This window comes from Monomorium pharaonis, chromosome 4 (assembly GCF_013373865.1).
Source record: "Monomorium pharaonis isolate MP-MQ-018 chromosome 4, ASM1337386v2, whole genome shotgun sequence".
Classification (NCBI taxonomy): domain Eukaryota; kingdom Metazoa; phylum Arthropoda; class Insecta; order Hymenoptera; family Formicidae; genus Monomorium; species Monomorium pharaonis.
The window spans coordinates 29069957-29097626 of NC_050470.1; the positions used below are offsets into that span (position 1 = coordinate 29069957).

Consider the following 27670-nt stretch of genomic DNA (forward strand, 5'->3'; position numbering starts at 1 on the left):
CGTTAAAAAAAGTTAACTTTGAGCAATTTCTTACGAACATTCAAGCTGAAATTATAAATTAAAGCTGGAATTGGCGAGAACTGAGAGGCCGATTCGAAGTGTCGGCCAATGAAACTTTCCCGCCAAGGCGAAGCGTTCGATACTTCTACTACCGTAGCGTCCAATGACGTGGCAGAGTTTCTTCCTACGTAGCAGCTTCTACGCTTCGAAGCGGGAACGTTGCGCGCCAATTGGTCGTACAACGCGCATTTACTTATGCTTTAACGGCGCCCATATCGCCTCGTAGGAGAAGGTTGGACTAGCTTGATAGCCTAAAAGTCCGATCCCGGCTCATGACGAACGCAGTGTGTCAGTGCGTGCGAAAAGTACAACATTAGAATTCAAAATGTCCAGCGACGCATTCGCTGGGCTCAATGGCGCGACGAACAGTTATCTTCTTTTGGAAGATGGTAGTATTTTCATGGGAAAGCACTTCGGTGCCGACGTGCCTGTCGATGGTGAAATTGGTGAGTTCACGTGGGAGCGTGAACACGTGTTGCTCCTCTTGCAAATCGGAGTCGTATGCATGTGCACGTGCATCCTGCCTCCGAGCCAGGTTCCTTAAACCGGAAAGCCTTATACATGATAGTATTATAAGAACATACTACCTGATTTGCATAATAGAGACCTGTCGATATTAGCATATTATGAGTGATATTATCCTTATTTTATTGACTGCATATAGTAACGAAATTATATTTTTGTTATTGGTCGGAAACATATTTACAACGTGGTGTCATTGCTTATAAAGTTAAATATGCGCAAAAATTTCATCTTCAACATTATAGCTTCTAAAATGATACAACGTTTGTCAATTAAGTAATCGTTTGTGCTAGACAAAATTACTATTTGCCTAAATTGTTTCTTATCAGTGTAAATGTTGTAGATATGATAAAAATATTCATTTAGAACATTTTTAGAAGCTTCTACTAAGCATGCTTAGTAGAACTGCAGTTATTAACCTTTAAAACACGTAATATTAATTTGCTACCACTAAACAAAACATCAATAAAAAAAATTTTTTTAATTTAATGGCTTTCTATAAATTTTTAATAGAAAATATGTTTTAATGTTATTTAATTAATTTGTCAATTTTGTTATATATGTACTTCTTTAAAAAATTTAATATAATAATAATAAAATTTTGATTTTAAAATCTATTAAAAAAGATAATTTGACAAATTAATGTTAATATGCAAGAGACTTGTTACAATAAAAATTATATTATGTCTTAAAATTAAAAATTCTATTTTAATTGAACATATATCAAAATTGATATTAAATTATGTATAAATTAAAATGTAATTTTTTAAAATTAAAAATATATTAATATATATTTCTTATTCATATAACAATATAAATTTCTTGAAATTTGTACTTTTTGTAAAAACTCTTTCTTAATTTAATAAAAAACAACATTGTATATTTAAATATTTTTATTACTAAACAAATTATTATTTTAAATACTATTTTTTTTACTCAAAACTTAGAGTGTTTATTCAAAGAGATATTACTGGTTTATATTCGTTATTACTTCCAGCCGACTACCGGTGATAAGCCATCTAAATGATTACGTCGCAACATGTGGCTGTTAGATAGACATTGCTGGTTAAATCTCACTAGTCTTAAGTTACGAGATATATGTTTAGTATATTTCTTTATCTTAAGATAAATTCTAAATAGAAGCGGGAGAAAGTAAAAGAAAAAAGAATAGTAGATGCGATCTTTTAAAATAGACATATTTTGCTATATATATATATATATATAAAATTCATATTTGTACTAATCAAGTACCATTTTTATATACAATATATGTGTATATATATATATATATATATATGTAATATTAATATTAGTATTGATACATTGTTAATTAATTTACGCGATTAATTTATGCGATAACGAATACGTGACCTGTAATCGTATATCATGTAACGAGATATCAAAAGATCTTTCAAATTTATGCAAACTTGCTGATGTGATGTATACACATATAATACATAATGAATTCTCACTTACAAATCTTCACGTCAGATTATATTGAGCGGAAAATTTTCGAATTTATTTACGCGCCCTTGCACAACATTGACGATGTTGCAAGCTAAGAAATAGAAAACTACAGAAAAATTTTTATTCAAAAAATCGAGTAATTAATTTCTTCCTAATATATTACACCCTATTGCCAGTATCTTATTTGTTTTTGTTAGACTATAAATTTTGGGATATAAAATAATATAAAAATAATAAAGATTTTTAATATTAAAATAATAATTAAAATGTTTACATTTTATTAATGTTTGAAACGCATTTGTTATATTTTACATATGTGCGTAATATTGTAACCATCGTCAATAATAAAAACTAATTGAAAATTCAAAGTCCGCGAGATAATAAATTTTTCGCGCGAAAATAGAATTAACATTTCAATCTTAATCAATGATGATGCTATCAGTAGATAATATACTTTAAAATGTTTATATTAAACTATATACATTACTATTATGTGTCAATTTATAAAAATTTTTTAATCAATTATGCAAGATTTTATTTGTATTTTCTATAAATATGTCATGCAAAAAAGTATGATAATATGTATACATGTGCGCAAATATAAGAATTATTACTTTTTTTGCAGTTTTTCAAACTGGTATGATCGGTTATCCGGAATCACTCACGGATCCTTCTTATCATGCTCAGATTTTAGTACTCACATACCCGCTTATAGGAAACTATGGCGTCTTTGACGACGAAAAGGATGAATACGGCATACCGTAGTAAGTGGCTGCAATCAAATTTAACTCAATATCAACTAACGACTTTATGCAATAACATTTTATTTATCTTCCTTTATCGAACAAAGTAGCTTTTGCCACGTGACACATAAAATACGTTTTTTACATTTTTGTCGTAAAATTTACAATAAAAATAATGAGGAAAATAATATAAAATAGATACAGAAATAATGTACGTATATTAATATGACAAATATTATTTATTATTGATTGTTAAAATATTAACTTTGATGCAGCTGGTTTGAATCCCATCGTATTTGGGCTGCTGGACTTGTAGTTGGAGAAATTTGTGAAAAGCCTAGCCATTGGCGACAAACTAAGACGCTATCCGAGTGGATGAAGGAGCAAAACATTCCTGGGATATGTGAGATTGACACACGAGCACTGACAAAAGTTATTACCGAAAAAGGTACTATATTAGGTAGGATAGTTTTGGGTCAACCTCCAAGTACTCTATCAAAAACGCTTGCTATAGAAGATCCTAATAAAAGAAATCTCGTTGCGGAAGTTTCTCAGGTAAAGTAAAAAAAATATTACCTGATACTATGATTTTATTATATTTTTGTAATTATTAGTACCAAAATTACGTATTCTCGTAGTACTTACAATACAAATACTTAAACGGTTTCGTAAGATTTGTTTTACAAAAGCGATGTTATCTTTTAACATGAGAGACTTTCATATAAATATATATGATATCTTTCAGCCGATTACAAAAACCTATAATCCAAATGGGAGCCCTCGTATCTGCGTAGTCGACTGTGGTTTAAAATTCAATCAACTCAGATGTCTGTTGAAACGTGGTGCTCGCGTGGACGTCGTACCATGGAATTACGATTTAAAAACTGCCGAATACGACGGTTTATTTCTCAGCAACGGCCCGGGTGATCCCAGCATGTGTCGAGTGACTGTAGAAAATATCCGAGAGATACTTAAGCAGGAAAAACCTATCTTTGGCATATGTCTTGGGCATCAACTGCTGTCCATAGCCGCTGGCTGTGTCACGTATAAAATGCAGTACGTATTATATATACTAGAGCTATAATAACATAACAGTTCTAAAATAGCATAAACGTAATCGTAAATGATTGTAAAGTACTGTGGGTAGTTGTATTGTTTATTTCTATTAATATAAATTAATTTTAATTTCGGGTTTTTTCTTATTTTTATATAGAAAGAATAATTTTGCTGAAATTTCTAAATATTTAGATATAAATGTAAAAATAATTTTGTTGGATTACATTTTTTAAACATAATTAAAAATATTGTAAAAAGTTTTAACATTTTAGTAGCCATCAAGTTAACATACATAATTATTTTGATATTTGAATAAAATTATTTTTAAATCTATATCCAGTTAAATTTTTAGATATTTTAAATAGTTCTTTCTATGTGGTATTCTAAAAAAGAGATAAAAAGAAAATTAAACTCAGATTAAAGCATATAGATAGAAATGGATATGTGAATGTACCTTGCAATAACAAATAGTAAAATAGGCCTTTGAGGCCATCACACAATGCCAGGCAACAGGCAATAGGAATAAGAAATAAAGAAAGAGAGAAAGAGAGAAGACGATCCTTTCTCTCTTTCATTATTTCTGTTCCTATTGTTTGTTGCCTGGCATTGTGTTTAGACCCTTACACGTCATATGAATTACATATGTCATTCATTAGCAAATGTTTGAAAACCAAAAAGGTAAAACCATTAGAGATTACATTTTTTATCCAGATATTCTTATTCTAACGTTCTCGGTTCTATCCGTTTCTTTTATTTGAAGAAAAGTTATTGTTCCGTCATGCGCGAATAGTTTCTTTTTTTCGCAATACAAAATATAATAGTCGATTGTTACAAGGCAATGTCTGTCATTTATTTTGCAGATATGGCAATCGAGGCCACAATCAACCGGCGACGCATCGCGAAACCGGACGTTGTTACATGACCTCGCAGAATCACGGATTTTGCGTCGATGCTGCCCAATTGCCAGTTGATTGGGAGATTCTTTTCACCAACGCCAATGACAACAGCAATGAAGGCATAGTCCACTCATTCTTGCCCTTTTTCTCCGTCCAGTTTCATCCGGAGCACACAGCAGGGCCTGAGGACCTCGAATGTCTTTTCGATGTGTTTCTAGAATGCGTGCAAGATCAGATCAATAATCGTCCTTACGAATCCGTGAAGAACAAACTCACCGAGAAACTGGCCTATCGACCTTCGGTTTCGATCGTAACGGAAAAGCCTAAAAAAATATTAATTCTTGGATCGGGCGGGCTAAGTATTGGTCAGGCTGGTGAATTTGATTATTCTGGCTCACAAGCGATTAAAGCATTAAAAGAGGAATCCATACAGACTCTTTTGATAAATCCTAACATTGCCACGGTACAAACGTCGAAAGGCATGGCTGATAAAGTATATTTTTTGCCGATTGTACCGGAATATGTAGAACAGGTAAATTTGTATTTAATGTTCAAAGAACAAATATTTTTAGATTAATAACTTATCACTAATAACTATAATTTGAATAATGCAACAATATGTCTTTAAATATCGTTGATATTTTATTTGATTATTAAATTGTGATGAAGAGAGATAGATATTTTTAATTATACATATAATATTGAAATACAAGAGAAAAAAACATTTGGTCAATAATCTGTTTTAGGTAATACGATCCGAAAGACCCGATGGTGTTTTGTTAACATTCGGCGGACAAACGGCTTTAAATTGTGGCGTGGAACTTGAGAAGAACGGCGTGTTTGCAAAATATAATGTTAAAATTCTAGGAACGCCAATCGAATCCATTATACAAACCGAGGACAGAAAGATTTTCGCGGATCGTATTAGCGAGATAAATGAAAGAGTCGCACCGAGTGCTGCCGTGTATTCCGTTCAAGAGGTAAATTTAAAAATTTACAGAAGTGACTTTTTTTTATAGATTTGAAATATTTCTTCGCTCTGTATGATCACAATCTTATAAAATTAACGAGTACGAATACTTTGTCAATATATCATAAAAAAATAATCTGTAATTTATCTGTAATCTTCAAATCTGTAATTTTACTTTAATTTTGTAATTAGCTAGCTTTATTGATTTAGAAATGTTTTAATTTTTTATAGTTTTATAAAATCAGGAGATTATATATCGCTTAATGTATCGCCAATATATATTTTTGATAAATAATTTCTTTCCAAATAGGCATTAGAAGCTGCTGAAAAATTGGGCTACCCCGTAATGGCGCGCGCTGCGTTCTCGCTCGGTGGCCTCGGATCGGGCTTCGCTAACACGAAGGAGGAGCTGAGAACACTAGCGCAACAAGCTCTAGCTCATTCCAGTCAATTAATAATCGACAAATCCCTGAAAGGCTGGAAGGAGGTGGAGTACGAGGTTGTTCGCGATGCGTACGACAACTGCATCACGGTGTGCAACATGGAGAACGTCGATCCGCTTGGCATACACACCGGCGAGTCGATCGTCGTCGCGCCGAGTCAGACACTGTCAAATAGAGATTACAACAAGCTGCGAACTACCGCGATTAAGGTCATCAGGCATTTTGGCATCGTCGGGGAATGTAACATACAGTACGCGCTCAATCCATTCTCCGAGGAATATTACATCATTGAAGTGAACGCTAGACTGTCCAGAAGTTCGGCTTTGGCCAGCAAAGCTACAGGCTATCCTCTGGCTTACGTCGCCGCTAAATTGGCTCTTGGAATACGCCTGCCGGATATTTGTAATTCTGTTACCAAACAGACGACGGCTTGTTTCGAGCCGAGTCTTGATTATTGCGTGGTTAAAATTCCCAGATGGGACCTCAGCAAATTTCATCGCGTCAGTACGAAGGTAATGAACGATTTCCTAATGTATATAATTGTGATTCGCTTTACTGATATGACTTGTTTGATATTGTTAAATTAACAATAGTAGAAAGGGTAAGACTATATCAGTCAGCTACACGATATCTCCATTACATTAGAGATTAAACGTTAAATAGAAATTATTAGAAACAAAATTTTAAAACTATTGATACAATTCTTAAGTTTTTAATCAATCTTTTAAAAACTAATAATAATAATAATTATATAAAAACTAAGAATAAATACATATTTTATATTAAAAAATATTTTTTTATATTTGTGTAATATTGAATACTTTTTAGATTGGTAGTTCTATGAAGAGTGTGGGCGAAGTAATGGCAATCGGTCGTAAGTTCGAGGAAGCCTTTCAGAAGGCATTAAGGATGGTCAATGAGAATGTGAATGGCTTCGATCCTTACGTGAAATCGCCAAACGACGAAGAGTTGGAGAAGCCGACCGATAAGAGGATGTTTGTTCTGGCGGCTTCAATCAAAGCCGGCTACTCGATCGATCGATTGTACAAACTCACCAAGATAGATCGCTGGTTCCTCGAAAAGATGAAGAACATCATCGACTACTACGTGCTCCTGGAAAATGTCGATCATACGAAACTCACGAGCAATTTGCTGCTGGGCGCAAAACAAAATGGCTTCTCGGATAAGCAGATCGCCGCTATAGTAAAGAGCTCCGAATTGGCTGTCAGAATACAAAGGCAAGAAAATAAAATTCGACCGATGGTCAAACAAATTGACACAGTGGCCGCTGAATGGCCGGCCAATACAAATTATCTTTATTTAACGTACAATGGCACTACTCACGATGTCGAGTTTCCTGGTGGCTACACAATGGTGATAGGTAAAGCGTTGAAATAAATAATTATAATGATAAACAATTGCATATTGATCAGGATGTTTATTACCGAGAAAAACCGAATAAACAAGGATTTTTTTTTTCTTTAAAAATAATTATAAATTTTTATAAGATTTTATTGATCTCCACAGAGAAATTTTACTTTTAAACTTAAATTATGTTTCTCTCTTTCTGATAACATTGTTTTTTGTTTCTTCTTGATAATATAAAATATCGACAATTGATTGGCAATAAATATGGCATAGATCTGTATATAATCGCGTTCTTTATCAGTGTAATGTTTTTATAGTTATTTATAAAAGAAAAAGAGATCTATCTAATGTCGGTATAAGCATAATTAAAAAATAAACTATTGCGACTAAAAAATTTACATGCTACATCTCTTTTCAGGTTCTGGGGTATACAGAATCGGCAGCTCAGTAGAATTCGACTGGTGTGCTGTTAGTTGTCTCCGTGAATTGCGAAATCTTGAACGTAAAACCATCATGGTGAATTATAATCCGGAAACGGTCAGTACGGATTACGATATGAGCGATAGACTGTATTTCGAGGAGATCTCCTTCGAGGTGGTGATGGATATATACGATTGTGAATGTCCTGAAGGTATCATATTATCCATGGGCGGACAACTACCTAACAATATAGCCATGGACCTGCATAGACAGCAGGCTCGAATTCTTGGAACCTCTCCGGAGTCCGTCGACGGCGCTGAGAATCGTTTTAAATTCTCTCGTATGCTCGACAGCATCGGTATATCGCAGCCGAGGTACAACCTTTTACTAAATATGGATAAATATTGCAAATTTATCGCGATTATTCCTGCAGCTTAGTTTTATTTTTCTTTCAGATGGAAAGAACTGACAAACTTAAAGTCCGCAATTGAGTTTTGCGAGGAAGTCGGCTATCCGTGCCTCGTGAGACCTTCGTACGTGCTAAGCGGAGCTGCGATGAACGTCGCTTACTCGAATCATGATCTCGAATCTTATTTGAAAAGCGCGAGCGCGGTCAGCAAGGAGCATCCCGTAGTAATATCAAAATTTATCCTCGAGGCGAAGGAGATCGATGTTGATGTCGTGGCTTACGAGGGAATCATCCTGTGTATGGCGGTATCCGAACACGTAGAAAATGCTGGTGTTCATTCGGGTGATGCCACGTTAGTAACACCACCGCAGGATATCAACACGCAAACCCTGGCAAAGATAAAGAGTATCTCAAAAGCAGTAGCAGCATCTTTAGGAGTCACTGGCCCTTTCAACATGCAGCTAATTGCGAAGGTACATGACCCATATTTTATTTATTGTATTAAAAAATTGATCGTCTAATAGAAGTTTAATAATATGTACATATTTATTATTTGAAATAATCTATTATGTTTTAAATAATTAATGCAGGATAACGAGCTGAAGGTGATTGAATGCAACGTAAGAGTATCCAGATCTTTCCCTTTTGTATCGAAAACTTTAGATCATGATTTCGTTGCAATGGCAACCCGTTTAATCGTTGGCGAAACAGTTGAACCCGTAGATGTTTTAGCAGGCTGTGGAAAAGTTGGCCTGAAAGTACCACAGTTTTCCTTTTCTCGTCTTGCAGGTAAAAGTTTTATATACAGTTTACAATTTAAATCTACGTATACTTGAAGAACATTAAACATTAAATTTTATTTTTGTTCTTCAAAATGGATTTTAAAACTTTATACCATTTTTTCAAAAAGCTATTCAATTTTTCGGTAGTTGCAAGAAAATTGCTAGTATTCTCAAATTTTTGGTCTGTTGTATGTTCTAGTTTTTTTTTTAATTATCTAACATGTTTATTTTCTTATACTTTTGTGTAATAAAATCTTCTTTTTGCTTAATTCAACTTTGCTTTTAAATTACTTTCTGTAAAAACGATTAAATTAAAAAAAAGCTTTGCTCATTTAAAGAATATTATTAGGCATTACTAAAACAATTAATTTACAATGTAATTTGTAAAAAATTATCTAAATTAATACTGTTATTGACTTAATTGAAGGCGCTGATGTAACATTGGGTGTCGAGATGGTATCTACCGGAGAAGTAGCTTGTTTCGGCGAGAATCGTTATGAAGCTTACCTGAAAGGCATGATAAGCACCGGTTTTCACATGCCTGAGAGAGGCATTTTACTTTCCGTGGGAAGTTTTAAGGTAATTATATTGTAAAAAAAAACACTTTTTTATTAATGCGTTTGACTATCTATATACTATTATAAGATCTCACAAGATAAATAGGAATGTGTTTATTTTGAAAACTGATAAACAATAATAATACCAATGTCTTGTATTAATTGCAACGCTAAATTGTTCCAATTGATAATAAAGCAAATTGCATTCATTTAAAAAAAACAGGATAAAAATGATCGATTTGTTTTCAGCATAAAATGGAGTTGCTGGAATCTATCAGAAATTTAAAGAACATGGGATACAAGTTGTATGCCAGCATGGGCACCGCTGACTTTTATACCGAGCATGGTGTTGAGGTATGTAAATAATTTTTTCACCTATTGTTTGTTATATCATCTTCATATAATATTTAATTATCACTCGTTTAGTTACGCGAAAATAAAATTATTTACACACGTAATATTTACAAGAATTATTAAAAGGAGAAACTATTTGAGAGATGTGCTCGTACATCAATTAAATTTGTTGAATTTTTACAATTTAAATTATAATATGGTGAAATATATGATTTAATAGTACGAATATATCGTTCGAGAGATATCACATTTGATTATGATAAAATAAAGGATTTCATAAACGGTTAATAGATACAAATTAAAGATAATGAGATTAATGATAACGAAATAAAAGATAGTGAGAGCAATGTAATCGTTAGATTTAATAATGTATAAGATTTGTCAGCAGAAAATGTTTAAGAAGACAAGTGGATGACAAATGAGATATAAAAATTCAACTTCTTTAAATTAAAAATATTTCTTAACAAAAGATTCATTTTTTTTTTAACACTTAATGTAGCAATCTGATCTACTAGACTAAGCATACTGGCAATATGTTACAATGACATTGTTATTTTACAAAAAGGGACTTGGCTTGATAAACTCATTGCAGCGCTATTTGTATAAATTACTTTAACTATCACTAATTATTGTGTGTGTGTGTGTGTGTGTGTGTGTGTGTGTGTGTGTGTGTGTGTGTATGTGTGTGTGTGTGTGTGTGTTCGCTCTTGCATAACGCGATGATTGAATATCGACAATTCGCAAGCATGCGATAAGCACGCTCAGTCTTTCTCGATTACTTACTAAATTAATTATCAATCACTCTTGATCTAATAATAATAAATACCGTTCTTCTGCTTCAAGCGTAATCATTGAATACAAAGATATAAAATATCTGTCTTGTATTTCTTTTCCACAGAACGCCCTATTTTTAAACGAACGTATATGTTTTTTCCTTTTGATTGTCCGCTAGAGAGACCACTTTCTGTATTGTACTCGAGGCCGAGTCGTCACTGTGATCCTTCGATACAGGCATCCTAGATGTATAAGGATCCTCGTTTTCGCTCGTAATCGCGCTCGCAGTATCCTCTTGCGTATTTCTCTCGTTCGCTACATCTATTTCGGAGGTAACCGTTTTCGTGACCTTATTCGTGTGATCTTCATGACTAGATTGCGATTGCTCGTCCTTTGGCAGTTTCATGATCTCAGCGAATTGTTTCGTAAAACGATCTTTCAAGGCGCCGCTGAATATAGGCTCTTGATTCCTCCTAGGCGTTTCCGGCGGATCGTTCGGTGATCTCGTTGTTAAATTCGTCATCGGTTTCATCCTCAGAGCATAGATCTCCTTGCGATAAGCCTTGGCATCGTCCTTGTACCTGGTCATCTCCGATAGAATGATCGACAGTCGATCCGCTTGATCGAGATAAACTTTTTTCTGCTGATAAGCCTGATACCTATGACAGCACTTGGCCATTTTAACAAAATGAGTGATGAAGAAGTCCAATAATGCGGTCAGCCTTACACCCTCCAGTTCGGCGCATCGTTCCTGGAAGAGAGAAAGAAAAAAACGAGACGGGAATGTGAATTAGTCGTGATCCACTAATCACGAAGGTTGATAAGATTAGATTCGAAAAGTCGTGTAGCATCATGAATTGACTTCGCGCTTTTTTTGTCTGGTACAATTAGTTACGACAATAATGTATTGCTTTGGATTGCTCATTATGGACGCCAATGCGATAAGGTTATCGCTTGAGGAACTCACCGAGATTTCGACGATAGAGTCCGTGGCCTTGCGCGGGGTGATCAGCGTTCTGTTTGCGACCATTGGCGTGCTGTAGTGTGAACTCCTCGTTCGGGTCTTATTCCAGAATCCACCGGATTTGTTATAGATCTCGTCCCTGCAGGATTCGTCAAACCTCTGCTGCGACAAGCGCATATCTAGGGCCGGATTTATTATGGCCACCAACGGCTTTACCGTCAGTATATTGAACAGCTTTGTAAAGTTCAATCGAGGAAAAAACTTGTCGCTGTACTTAATATTTTCCATCGCGTGAAACACATACATTATAGGGTTCTCGATTATCCTCTTCAGTTGCTTCTGACTATGCAACAGATATTCAGAGGGCACTTTCTTGAACACATTTTTGTCAGGGAGAAAATAATCCGGCAGAGTTGGTTCGTTCTGACTGATGCAACGATAGAGACTCCTTAGCAGCTTGAGCAGGCAGTCGCCGGTCCGATTATCAGGCCACTTAGAGGGTCGGTCGTCCTCTTCGATCAACCAGAAGAGCTTATTCCTAATGTGAGAAGTCGTCAAGCCGGTCGTTGTGTCCAGGATTGGTCTTAAAAAAGTCTTGTGAAGCATCAAGGCAATCAGATACACTTGCACTTGAGAACGCGTCATGCAGGTCTCCAGATAGCGTTCCGCAGCTGGAAACGTCAGTTGCCACTCGATTTCCTCGTGAATGTTCTTCTTGACATTTTGATGCCAAGATAATTCCGTTGACAGAAAAAGTCTCTTTCTCGACAAAGAGTCTTCAGGCACCACGTAGCAACCAAAGTCTTTCACTTTGTTGACATCGTTGTAGTCGGGCCAAGTGCTTCGCGACCTAAACAACCACTCCTGTGCATATTCCGGCCACTGCAGCCATATCGTCGGCGAGATCTCATAGGACTCGATCCTACGTAGCCTGGGATTGTTGTGCGATTCGATCATCTTATCACAATAGATAATCGACTCCTCCACGTGATTCAGATCTTCCGATTTGAAACCCAGTGGCTCGGCCAACTGGTCCACAAAAAGGTCGACGAAGTAGTTCATAAATACTTTACTGCTGGTATACAAAACGTCGCAGTCATATTGTCTTTCGGCTATCAAGAGGCGAAGCTGCTTTGCATTCTGCGGTTTCCTCTCCTGTCGCAACATGTAAAGCTTGCCATCACTGTTGATTCTCACCTTCTTGAAACACTGCGTCGGTATCATCGCGTTCGAATAGATCTTCGTCGGTGTATTCGCGTCACTCTCGTGATTTACGTTATGAGCTTGAATGTTGGATTTGGGCAGAGTTTGATAACTCCAATCGCTATCGCTATCGCAAGGCCCGGATCGGTAGCCGGAACTCGAGCTGCTTGCTAGACTGCGAACTTTCTGTCTTGCCGATTTCGCCATGCCGGATCGGTGATAATGCGAGCCTTTTCTAACCTCCAGTTCGTTTTTTGATCTTATTTTCTTACTGTGACTCTTCCGGTTTTCCAACATGTGTTCAGAGTCAGACTCGATCTTAATGTCATGATTTGATCGGGTACCGTAAATATTTTTGCGCGAAAGAGATACTTGGTCTTCATCTATCGTCTCATCGTCATGTAGATTGGGCAGAGATCTGGCATTGTAAAGTGAAGAGGTCTGGGAACCTCTCTTTCTGATTTGATGTGGAAGCATTATGTTCGAATTACGACCGTAAACACTTTCAGCATCGCCATAATATATCTCGTCATCATCTCCCGTTGAAGAAGGATCGATATCTTCTTTATTGGAATTTCTCGAATATGGCATTTCATCGAGACGTCGCAACCGCACGTATCCTATCGACAAAGTATTTGTAATTTTAATTAAATGCTACTGTCTATTATAAAATTTTTCTTATACACAAAATATTAACTAGCGCCATCTCTCTCAGTAAAATAAATTTTACATTTAACTCTCAACTTCTAAATTTTGCCAAATTTTTAATATTAAACCAATAAATTTTTATAATAGCTTGAAAAGAACACATTATTAAAATCTTATAATATACTTATATATAAATAATTTTAAAGCCTCTTTTAAATCCTAAATTATGGAGAAAACCAAACTTTGTGTTTGTATTTAAAATTTGTTTTGCAAAAATTCTTAGAATTTTGAACAAAATGTTTTTATAGTTTAAAAACCATTGACATTACATTTTTATTGAAAACAAATCTACTTCAAGAATATATTCTAAAAAGAAGCAAAGAGGCAACCCAATATTTTATATGTTGCATAAATATTTTAGCCTAGTAACTAATATATTTCATTATTTATGTTACTAAATATTTAAATTTTAGTATCCTAAATAATGAGATATTTTATAAATCAAGTTTACTTACCAGGATTTTCACTTGGTTGCACCATCATATTATACGTAATCCCATTATTTAGGCTACTATACTCTGATGAATAATGTTGTTCTGTAATTTCGATATTGTCATGCACAACATAAATGCGGATGGGTTGCAATGATTCGATAATAAGATCACCGGTCTGTCGTTTCGAAGTGAATGCGATATTTTGCGAAATATGCTCTTGAAGAACGTCCGGCATTAGAACGTGCTTTTGAGATGGTAATACTTTATTTAATTCGCTTTCGTAGGTCGACGCCAAACTCTCTTTAATTTGATTTATATCTCTGTAAAAGCAGTTTTGCAATAATTAATTTTGAATAAATGTCAATATTAGTGCATACCCCGATAGGAAAATTTTTATAAAATTGGATAACAAAATGCTGTAAAAAACATATAATCTGTAATTATGAGGATATATTTGAGAAAACAAATATATAGAGAAATATTAATCTTTTATGAAACATTGATATTCTTTGTGCAATTAATTAATATACAATTATTCCTGAATTATAATGCACAAATAGTAAAAGAGACTATTCATAATGCCATTATTTGCAAAAACTTCTTATCGAGGTATACTTATATTTATGTATGTATATGTACACAGAGCATTTGGTAACATATGGAAGAAAATTTAAAGAGTAATTTTAGATGACAAATTAAAACAAAAAAATCAAGAATACAAAAATAGCGATTTATTTTCTTTTCTTAATTATAATAAAGATTTGAATATTAACATAAAAAGTACCTAAAGGATTTATAATTAAAAAACAAAGCCTTAATCGCAATTTTGAGATTTATCATTTTTGTCCTATTTTGTCATTTCAAAACTGTTATTAAATTTTCTCTTACATGTTACTGAAACTTTCTTATCTCATAGCAACGAGCATAATCGTGAAAACAATGTAAAGAATTTTTGAGTAACACTTCCTCTGATCACTTTTGATATCACGTCAAGTACATTATTTTTTTTACAGAATTAGGTTAAATTAAATTAAGATAAGTTGATAATTTTTTAATTAAAACATATAATTAAAATAATTTCAAAGTCCCCAATAAATTTTTAGACATATACAAGTTATAATATTATTCTCTATAAGTATCAGCTTCATTGTTGCGCTATTTTATTATTATTACAGCTTGCATTTGCTATTTATTTAATAGTATATTAAATTTTATTATTCCGAATAAATTTATTGAGATTATTTGTTATGCTAATAACATATACTCTATATATTATGCATATATACTATGCATATCCCACTTTTTCTTTACACTCTTGATCACAATTGCGCTGTGAACTATTATTATCTCACAATTGCAATAAATCACCATGAAAAAGGCATTAAAACGGGAGTGCTTACTCCTCGTAATTCTCGAAGAACTGGATACACATCATGAGATTATTTAGGATGAAACTGTTGGGATTGTTTGTAACGGCCATCCTCAATTGCATCAATTCCACATCCTCGTAGTATTCGTCCACCCGTTTGCTGGCTGCATTCTGTTGTTTGGATCCGTTGTTGCGATTCTTCTTTCCCGAGTTATTATTACTTTTCTTTATCGAATTTACGATTCCCATTGTCTCTTTTTGCCCAATGACATAACAAAGTACACACACTCACACAAGAAAGAGAAAAAGAGAGAGAGAGAGAAAGAAAGAGAGAGAGACAGAGAGATGGTCACGTAGAGTGTCCTCACGTGGAGCACGCGTCCTCAGGATCGCGATGCACTAGAGGTCACCGACACGCTCCTTCATCCTAGTTTCAAGGTCAGCGGACACGGAAACGCAGCATTGTGCGTGCACGCGTGAGGACACGTCGATGACCGATGAGGCAGTAGTCCTCTCGCGGGGTGTCGGGGTCGATAAATAGCTATCACGTTATCGAGCACAGGCACTTTTAATCGGCCGCTTACTATTGGACATCGACAAACAAGACCGATGTAAAATACTTGTGAAAGATCGCGCTGGCATCGGGTGAGATAAAATTTTGGTATTCCACCGAGTCCACCAATGTCTAGCAGTTCCATATCATTTATCGTGAGATGGACATATATAATTATAGATACAATATATCAGCCAGCAGTATATTTGAAGCAATCTTCATAACTTCTTCCCCGTATCCTTTCGACACTTCTTCTTTTCCTAACGTTATTTCCTAGAATTGTCGCATAGATTAATTCTTGATTAACGAGTAACTTTTATCAGTAATACCACGTTTTATCTTTTCACTAATAATACTTACTGACCTAATAACGCATATGTTATATGTAAGGAATAAATTCTTATTTTGAATTTTTAGTTAATAATTTATAATAAGTTTAATTAATTATTATAAAATATAATACTAAAAAATAATTATAAAATATTAATAAAAAGATTAACAGAAATGTATGTCAGTCTTGTACAAGTAGCAAGTTACAACAAGTTACAACGAATAAGAGAAGTTATTTATACAATGATTAAATTACGGTAACATTAATGGATTACTTGATGTAATCTTTCTACTCCGACCGTATGTAATCAGTTTTTCTTGTACTATTATCTATCCAAATAATTACGCGCACCCAAGAGATCAGAAAAATTGCCATGATGTATGTTTCCATTAAATTAAGAAAGACTTTTTATTAGCATCATCGTAATAAAATTATTGCTGATGTAATCCTCGCAAGTTATCGTACGTAGACCCGTGTCGAATTTGCGTTCTTCTCTTTGAAATGCAATCAAATTTCGTAGAATCGCTTCGTGTAGGATATATAGTACTGGTCCACAAATGGTAACGTTTTTGTCTACTGACGTCACGTACAGCAATACAAATTGCCAATAAAAGTTGCTACCGTTATCTAATCTGTGCGTGAAATTTATATCGAAGCAATTCGGCAAATTGCAGATTAATCCGGAGCATTGCAATGCAGTCGGTATTGTATCTTTTCAATTGCCCTAAAAACGGGCAGCGTTTGTCTTTCCGAAAGATGAGAAAAGATATCGCTCAAGGTAAGGATTCAAGGCTTCTTTTAGAATGTTCTGATAAACCAATTGATTGTCGATAATCTCTACCGATCGATATCCAATTCGATGATCGCGGCGCACAGTGGTGCAGAGACCAGTAAGATCTGAATTTTTTTTAATTTCCGTACAAGATATAGCTTTATAATCTCTCGAATCACTATCACTAATTAATACAATAAAAAAACTAAATACATATAATAAAATTATTTGAAATAATTCCATACTTTTTACTTTATAGTTCTAAAGAATATAATTTGCAAATATACTAAAAGCTTAATTTCTTTACATTGACAAATGTGCATGACATATGGCAGTCAAATTATTATACTTTTTAAACAATTTTTAAACATTGCAGTATATGATGTTATATTCGTACATGTTACAAATATAAAATTAATGCAAGTTTTTTAAATATTGAATTTTTGTTTCTTCCATACAATCATAGGCTTCTGCCATATTAAAGTGGACCTACATTTAGATTACGAGGCTTCAAGTCGCTAAGCGATTAAATATGCAAACAATACTTTAGTAGTAAGTAGCGATTATTATCACGATGATAACCACCATCTTTGGAATGTTATATATCTATTAAATATTTTAAGTTGTTTTTGTGTGATATACATATATATAACATATACATTCTTTAATGAACAAAGTGCAATAGTTCGCGGGAAGATAATGCACATAGAATATCTCATATGTAAATTTATCGTAAATTTTCTTATTTAACACTAAATACGAAATTATAAAATAAATGTAATATAGTGAGTCAAGTGACATTCTATTACCAAAAATATGATAATAACAATGCAGTTTATAATATTAATGATATCATAAAGAGTAAATTTCTTTATGGCATTATTCAAATATATTTATATCATAATTTTATTATAATACATACATTTTAATATACACTGCTTATTATTTTCATTTGTATTTTTGTATAAAACTGTACTTATTAAATTAATGTATTTCATCTTTCAAATATCAATTCCTAATTATCATCACAGATTTTGAATTATTGCAACTTTGTCGTTATATCTTGTAACAAATTTCTACTTTGTATAGGTGGAACCAGTGCAATGGACATTCGAAAATCTCGCCGTAAACGAGGATTCCAGCCCAAGCCAACTTCGACATCTCGCCGATTTCTTGTCGAAAAAGCAGTTCGATCTCGTGATCAATCTGCCGATGAGAAATGGCGGTGCTCGACGAGTTTCCAATTTCATGACACACGGTTACAGGACGAGAAGATTAGCGGTTGATTATTCAGTGCCTTTAATCACAGATGTTAAATGTGCGAAACTCCTGGTTGAAGTAAGTATTTAAGTTTTTGATTACATAAAAATATTAAATAAAAAATCCAAAAAAGGTGTATAAAATAAAATCTTATTTTAAAAAATAATTTGATAAAATTATATGATTAAAACATCTCTGTGTGTGTGTGTATGTGTGTGTATGTGGTGTTGACGTTACCTTCTTATTTAAAACTACATTTTATATCACTCCCGCGTTTAGTGATCAGAGATCGTTTCTGATAAACAAGATTATATTACTCACTCTTACTTACAACATCACATTGTTGATAAGGCATATTAGGTTCAAAGTTCACCTACATTTTAAAATTATATTGAGAATCGTAATTAAAAAAAAAAAGACATTTAACAACAAATATATTATATTTTAGTATTTATTTAACAAAAAAAATGTTTTACGATTGTATATTAAAATTTATTTTAAAGTTTATATTTAATTTTTATACTATTGTAAAAAGTTATTGAGATTTTTTAAAAATACCATGTACTATTACAGCAGTAAAAATTATTAATATTCATATTTAATTAAAATTGTAACAATACAAATTTATAAGTAAACAAAATTTTTGCATTAAAATTATTTAAAGTTTAAATTAATTAAAAATTAAGTTATTTAATAACTTATTGTCTAAAAATTATTAATAATTCTTTTAATTTTATTAATTAATGAGTTTTATTTTTTTAATGAAGACTAAAAGTGCTAGTTGTCGATATCACACATCGAAATATAGATAACATTAATAATATACCAAATGACTTTATTGATAAGATATCAAAAAAGATTCTAATATAAAAAGTCATGTTTAGTTTTTTAAAATTTTTACGTATACGTATAAAAAGCAATATGTATATTATAATAATGTAGGTAACTATGAAATAATAATACATAATATTAAATCTAATATAATAAAGTTTTGACATTCTAACAACCAACTTAAGTGCCCTATATAATTATTTTAATGATCTAAAAAAATTATTTTTTGTATTTTATTAAATTTTTTAACATTTCAATAAAATTATTCTTTCCGTGCATTCGCAAATAATAACAGAATTTAATATTATTTATGACAGTATCTTTTTTTCTTTTTAATCAATATTAGCGTTCACATTGTCCAAAACAGTCAAATAGAGAAAGATCTTCAATTTTAATAATAATTTGAAGTTCTCTGATCAAGTGTGAATAATCGTGTTGTCTTCTACAAGAATCATAATTTGTTCCATAAAATATTAGAGATTAATATACGCTAAAAGAATAATAAATAATAATAATTGCTTACTCTATTCTTTGTGTAGGCGTTGAGAATGGTCGGCGGGAAAGCACCGCGTATGAAAACTCACACTGATTGCATGTCATCGCGCAAAATGATCAGATTACCTGGTCTTATCGATGTGCATGTGCATACTCGGGATCCTGGAGCGGTTCACAAGGAGGATTTCGCCTCTTGCACTGCGGCAGCGCTCGCTGGAGGCATAACAACAATTTTTGCGATGCCTAATACCAATCCTGCTGTAGTGGATCATAAGACCTTTGCTATCGCCAAGGCGGTAAGAGATTATATAGATATTATAAAGTTGATTGTTAATTTTTCGTACATTCTTTATTATACATGTGTATTTACTTATCAGCAATTTCACGAATATATTATACTTATACAGATATACGTTGATTTCTTATACAGATATTTTAAAATTAATCAATTTCGTGTAGTCTTTGTTTACGTTTTTTTTATATTTATTATTGATAAAGTTCTATCCAATTAAATTTTAATCATGTTTAAGAGTAATCTTAAATAAATTATAATATAATAACGAAATCTCGCGTACTTTCTACTTAAATAGCAAGCTGCAGCTGGATCACGATGTGACTATGCACTCTTCGCCGGCGCTTCATCTGATAATTACAATGATATACGAGAATTAGCACCGCATGTAGCCGCTCTAAAGATGTACCTAAACGAGACATTTACAACACTTCGTCTCACTGATCTCTCTGTTTGGATTAAGGTAAATTATTAAAATATTGAATATGTTCTTATTTCTAACACTTTTTAACAAAATTAACTCAATACGCACGTGTCTAAGATATATAATTAATATATTATTTATACATAAAATTAAAATATGTATATATAATTAAAACAATATTTATATTTTAAATTATATATAACTGCTTTTCTTTCATAGCATTTCGAAAGCTGGCCAAAAAAGCATCCCTTATGCGTGCACGCAGAAGGACAAACCACAGCTGCAGTCCTCTTGCTAGCGAGTTTGCACAACAGGCCAATTCATGTGTGTCACGTAGCACGTAAAGAGGAAATACAAATCATTCGCGCTGCAAAAGAACATGTGAGTATTTTTATATGTCAATAAAAAGAAAGAAAGAAAGAAAGAAAGAAATTGGTCACAAAATTAAAATAAGTGTATATAAAAGATGTATATAAAAAACAGAATAGACCAAAGAAACTTAAAAATAATTTTTTAAATTAATAGTGATTAAGACTACACAAATAATTATGTTTAAAAAATGTTCTTATTACAAAATTTTATTAGATATATAAAAATTCTCTTATAGAAACTGTTGTTATACATTTAAAACATAATGAAATCTATATTGATATCAATTTATGTATTCTTAGGGATTGGCAGTTACGTGCGAGGTATGTCCGCACCATTTATTCCTTTGCCAGGATGACCTGGAGCGAATAGGCAGTGGAAGAGGTCAAGTAAGGCCTACTCTGGGAACAAAGGAGGATCAACAAGCTCTCTGGGATAATATGGATGTTATCGATTGTTTTGCTACCGATCACGGTATGTTAGTAAATTTATTGTTTTAATTATAATTAAAAGCCGTAGTTTTTACAACATTCGCGTAGCAGTCACGTAGCAGAATAAATTCAATTCAATACCTTGAAACGATAACGAGCAGCATTATTCTATGATCTGAAGATAAAAGAATTAACGTCCCATGTTTATGTAACGGCTATTTTGTTTGGCTTTTAAGTCATACAAGAATATTCTTTTTGTCCCAAGGCATTGATATTATATCGGATACTTGCAGTTGTTTAGAAATAATAAGCAATTAGTGTTCCGATAAAAATAAATGATTTGATCATTCGAAACTTATTTTTATTCAACGATATTAAAGAATAACTCCTAACGCGAAAAATTGCACAATTATACACTTATCTATAGACACGTTTTTATTAAAACATTGATTTGCATTGTAAAGCCCCTCATACCGTGCAAGAGAAGTCTTCTGAGAAACCACCACCAGGATTTCCCGGCTTGGAAACTATGCTACCATTGTTATTGAACGCCGTGCATGAAGAAAGGCTGACCATAGAGGTGCTTTCCGTTTTAATTATAATATAATTTTTAATAATATCTGGCTGACGTAATGAGAATGGAATACTGATAACGACATTTACTCGATAACGCGAAAATTACTCTCAAGAATGCGAATGTCGTACACGTCATCCCAGATACGTTTTATACTTAACATGACGTAGCACGCATAAACGTCTAAAATGACGTTCAACAGACTTGTTGGACAAATTCTTTATCTCAATTTTGCGAAAATGATATGAGTTATATAAATATGCTATTTTTATAATTTTTAATACTTATATAATGTGAATGTTTTGATTTTGTGTAATAATCTGGAGATTGAATTAATTCATCAAGAAATTATTTCACTTTTGAAAAGAAATTCTGAAATTTCCAAAGATTTTCTTAAACATTATCTCACATTTATGCTTATCATTTCTTCCATTACAAATTAATGATAAGTCTTTGAGATAAGCGTGAAGATCCACTTACGACACTAATAGTAAAAACACTTTTGTCGAGTATTTTTAAATATTAAATAATTTTAATTCGAAGTAGAATAAATGACCAAATTACAGTGTCACAAATATTGGAAATCTTAAATGTAGTTTTTTACTAAAAAAATCAAAGTTTTATTTTTAATAAAATGTATAACAAAATACTTGTTATAATAATAAGTAGACGCTTTAGAAATTTATGTAAAATTAAATACAACTAAATAAAAATAGTAGTAATGACATTTTATTGTGCCTCTCAAGATTATAATTTTTTGCATGTATAATAATTATGTAATAATATATATAATTTATATGTTTAATAAAACATTTAAGATCAAATTTCCAGTATTTGAAAATTGTTAGTAATTGGGACATTTATCCTAAAACAGTATTGTTTTTAGATTTATTATATAATAAGATTTAATACAAAGAAAATTATCAATTACTTTATTTAAAAAATACAAATATTTTAATTTTTTTTTAATAAAATTGTATATATTATACAGTACTGAAACGTTATTAACTGTTGTTTATTGATTATAGGACATTATAGACAAATTGTATCGAAATCCCAAAAGAATCTTCAATATTCCCGACCAACGTAACACATACGTCGAGGTCGATCTGGACGATGAATGGACCATCCCGGAAGCAATGTCGTACAGTAAATCGAAATGGACGCCTTTCACTGGCATGACAATTCGCGGTTCTGTGCACAGAGTAGTCTTACGAGGAGAGATCGCTTACATCGAAGGGCAAATACTAGTGAATCCTGGATTCGGTCAAGATATCAGAGACATACAGTACAGTACAAAGGCTCCACCAACACTTTACGGATCGACAGCATCCAATCAACTTCAGTCTGATGCGGTCGTCCACAAACCATTGTCACTAGATAGTCTTCTATCTCCGAACTACGAAAGACCTAGCATACACGTCGATTTGCACGAAGATGAACAAACTGGTATGACAATGCAAAAAAACCAAGTATTCTAGTTGACAAAAAAATTTTGGTCAAGTAACTCTGATCAGAATAAAGTGTCTTATAATTTTTTAGACGCGCTAATGTACCGTTGTAGAATATTTTTATTTACGAATTCAGATTAAAAATTATTTTAAAAACACTTCTTTTGATTAGAATTACTTGACCAATTTTTTCGGACCAGTATTATTTAAATTGACATTAAGAGAAAAAATTTATTGATAGAAGAATCCATGCCTAGTTGCGATCAATTTAAATTTTAAAAATAAATTTTATTTAATATATATTTAATATTTGTTCACACTTACATTGTTATACATTTTACAATTTTAATAATTTGTTTTTCATAATATCAAGCAAAAAGATTATTTATCAAGATATTTGTAAAGACACATTCGAGATTGATAGATATATTATATTTGATTGATAGATATATAATATTATATAATAAGATTCAATGTCTCAAAAGCGTTACTTCTTTCGTTGCGTATCTTGCTTTTGCAAAAACCAAAATAATTTAAAACTTTTACCTAAAACCAATAAAATGTGAAATTAATTAATTTTTAATATTTTGTCAGAATCGTTTACGCATCTCTTGCAACCGGCATCATGCAAGTCGAGCGTTCACTTTGCAGCGTACACAGATGTAGACAGAGAATATTCCAAGACATTACCGTCTCAAAGAACTATCTCACCGTTGCCTATGAGCAATGTCACCAGGTACAAAAGCGACAGTAATCCGAATCTGCTTATGACTGCGATTGCTTCGGTTCCAACTGTTCACACAAGCAACAGTCTGATCGGACATCACGTGATTACTGTGGATATTTTCAACAAAGAAATTTTAAAAGATATATTCTCCTTAGCAGAAGCTTACCGAAATTCTATCAGAAAAGAGCGACCCTTGGATCATATTTTAAAGGTAACTACTAAAAGATGATATAGTTTTCATTACGAATGATCTGATGATAAATAGAAATCATAAAATTCTATAGTTTTGTCATGAATTTTTTAATAATATATAAAATTATTAGTTAGTTTTTTAATTTAAAAAATAAAGTGTAATGTATAAATTAAGGGAAAGATTATGGCTTCCATCTTCTACGAAGTCAGCACAAGAACATCGTGCAGTTTCGCTGCCGCAATGGAACGTCTCGGTGGTCGAGTAATATACATGGATGGGACTACATCATCGGTGAAGAAAGGCGAAACTTTAGAAGGTTTATAGAGACATTCCATATAAAAATACAATCCTCGAAGAATGTATTGAAATGAAAAATCCTCTAATTCTTACAATGTTTTTGTAAAAATATAATACTCTGGACAGTATTAAATTGGCCAGTAATGAATACTTATTTTACGTATTAAAAACCTTGTTATTAACATTTTTAATACTTAAAATAAGTAATATTATAATTATTGACCAATTTAATACTGTCCCGTATTACATTTTTATAAGGGTGTATAAAGACAATTTATAATAAATATTTATAATAAATGCCGGACTTAAGTAATTGCTTTTTTAATCTTTCATCAGTTACCTAATGAGTTATTGAATTATATATTGTTTTTAGATTCAGTAACGGTTATGGCCGGATATGCAGATGTTGTTGTACTCAGACACTCAGAGCCAGGTGCAGCAACAGTGAGTATTAAAGTTAAATATAGAAAGATTATGATAAATTTATACATATAATAATAATAATGATTAATAAATTCTATTTTCGAGTTTTCTTTTTGCAATATTTAATTTATAACTTCATCTAGAAAATTTTAGTTTTTCTTACAAAAACAAACAGTGTGATATGGTTATTGTAAATTTTTGCACTTTACATTTTTTTATGTTAACAAAAAATACTAAAAAATTTGTTTATATAGCTATATTTTTTCTTTAAGCCTATATTAATAATAATTTACAGAGAGTAACTCAGTACTGCAGAAAACCGATATTGAATGCCGGTGACGGAACTGGTGAACATCCAACACAAGCGTTGCTCGACATCTTCACAATCAGAGATGAATTCGGAACTGTGAATGGTCTTACGATTACTATGGTTGGGGATTTGAAAAATGGTAGAACCGTCCATTCTCTTGCAAGGTTAGTTTGACAAAAAGATTGTACTCAGTAATTAATAAAATCAAAGCCAAAGTAATTAATAAAACTTAAAATTGTGGATATTGCGAGAGAAACTTTGCAAGAATAAAATAAATCTTCAAGCATAATTAAGCACTGAATCTAGCTAATATAATAATATAATAAAATATAATAAAATGTATTTTTAATAATAAAATATAAATTTTTTAATATTTCCAGTACGTATGTTAAAATACACAATATCCGTATAACTGACAATAAAAATCAAAGAATACACATGATTCCAAAAAGAGAGACAAATTTAATTTGTATAATCATAAATCTCAAAATTAATTTCAGTTACAAACAATTTAATTATCCTTCATGATTATTTATTAAAGCCAAGGCGTCTTTTTTTTAACACACATAATTTATTGAATTCTGATGTAGGCTGCTAACCTTGTACAACGTAGAACTTCGCTATGTTAATCCACCTGGCCTTGACATGCCGAATCACGTCGTTAATTACGTAGCCGAACGTGGTATCCCACAAGAGAGATTCTCGAGTTTGGAAGAGGCCTTACCCGACACCGACGTACTTTATATGACGCGAATACAAAGTGAGCGTTTCGCCACGCAAGAAGAGTATCAAAAGGTGAGTCTTCCAGACATTTACTCGACATTGAATTAACAGGAAAGCAAAATTATTACACATTCATTTCTTTTTATCACAAAACGGCCTGTATGAACTGTGTTCTCAATATGTACTTTCGTTGAAAACTCATTCACGTTAATAATTCAAAATTATCTAAGATAATTATTAATCCTTTGAAACATATACATATATGTCAAAAAAAAATTATTACACGTATTCATTATACACAACAGATGTGCGGACTCTTCATAGTAACCCCGCAGCTAATGTCTCGAGCAAAGAGGAAGATGGCAGTAATGCACCCTCTGCCACGTGTCTTCGAGATAAGCAAGGAATTCGACACTGATCCACGGGCAGCTTACTTTCGGCAAGCGGAAAACGGGGTCTACGTACGCATGGCATTGCTGGCCATGATCCTTGGACGCAATTGGTCTGACTGTGGTCACTGTCGTCTGTAGGTCAAGAACCCTGCTGAAAGAGGTCAGCGACGTGTGCCAAGGAAAACACACGTTTGCCATATCTACTGTGATGCGATACGAGAGAACCAAGCTGAATATCTTTTTAAGCATTCCAATATGAACCGTGCTTTTTAAATTTGAATTAGTGAAATCCTGTTTTTGCTTATTTTCAATGTTATAACTTATGACTATGATCATCACTGATCATTCATTGGTTTTTAGTAGTTCCGAATTGGATATTCTTACTGTTCGGAATCGATTATTATTGAAAAATGTGCATATATTACTGATTGACATAAGCCTATCTAATCAAATTATTCAATGAATAATACTGATTCCCATTTAAAAAGAGTGATAAGTTCAGATAAATTCATAAAAAAGTACAAATTAAAGCATACATATAATTAATTACAGATTCGTTTTTTATAACGTTTTTAGTTTTTAAACTGTTTTTTAAACCTTTTATATTTTTAAATACTTTCTGTTAAATTAATTAAATGCTTCTTATTAAACTAATATACACGCCTGTAATTTTGACGAAGCTTTGATACATTGCAGCACAATTTTTACAAATTTCGAAAATTTTAAATTTTAACGTAATTCGCTTATTTTTAATATTTAAATTTAATTTTTTAATACATCTTAAATGCGTTTTACCTTTTATAATTTTTGAATAAAATAAAATGCATATAAAATTTATATGTATAACTTTTTTAAAATTTTTTATAAAAATTTGTCGTGTTAAGATTTATATTTAAAAACATGTATACATATTTTAATGAATCTTTTTAATGTTAACACTATATTATTGATGCCAATTTGAGCACAGTGCAAATATTACAAGAATTTGCAGAAAAAAAACATCAAATTGTACAATGTGATAATATGTGAATACAGATTTAATATTCGTTTGGTTAATCTACAATTTATGGATACTTGTAATACATATTATGTTAATTATTTTATAGTTTACTTACAGATTTTTGTAAGCATTACAATCATGTTAGTGCTTTTCAAGTACAAAAGAATTAAGATTTCTAATAATTACCAACATGCATATTAAATACATTTTAACAAAATTAAAAAAATGTTATATACGTATGTAAACCCGTGCACACACAAATGTTATTTACAGTTATAAGATAGTACTTAATATCTATACTCTCTAAATTACAATCAATAAAA

The 27670-nt window shown here is 32.1% G+C and overlaps 2 protein-coding genes across 2 annotated transcripts; one reads left to right on the forward strand and one right to left on the reverse strand.

The window, feature by feature from the left end:
* The first annotated feature begins 37 nt into the window (after positions 1–37).
* Positions 38–27067, forward strand: LOC105840778 (CAD protein). Its single transcript, XM_012687838.3, has 26 exons — positions 38–506; positions 2675–2813; positions 3068–3347; positions 3538–3848; positions 4709–5276; positions 5491–5724; positions 6025–6669; positions 6986–7538; positions 7944–8319; positions 8401–8827; positions 8945–9143; positions 9564–9715; positions 9943–10047; positions 18245–18493; positions 19786–20037; positions 20332–20496; positions 20677–20838; positions 21129–21300; positions 21722–21837; positions 22860–23280; positions 23877–24220; positions 24377–24518; positions 24873–24943; positions 25218–25396; positions 25823–26027; positions 26261–27067. The coding sequence occupies exons 1-26, from the start codon at positions 386–388 to the stop codon at positions 26483–26485; spliced, it is 6813 nt and encodes a 2270-aa protein (XP_012543292.1). The 5' UTR covers positions 38–385; the 3' UTR covers positions 26486–27067.
* LOC105840779 lies at positions 9796–18251 on the reverse strand. The gene is made up of 4 exons (XM_012687840.3): positions 15531–18251; positions 14152–14450; positions 11789–13608; positions 9796–11572 (listed from the first exon to the last, which is right to left on the reverse strand). Exons 1-4 carry the CDS (start codon positions 15746–15748, stop codon positions 10958–10960), a joined length of 2952 nt encoding a protein of 983 aa, XP_012543294.2. The 5' UTR covers positions 15749–18251; the 3' UTR covers positions 9796–10957.
* Positions 27068–27670: the final 603 nt, after the last annotated feature.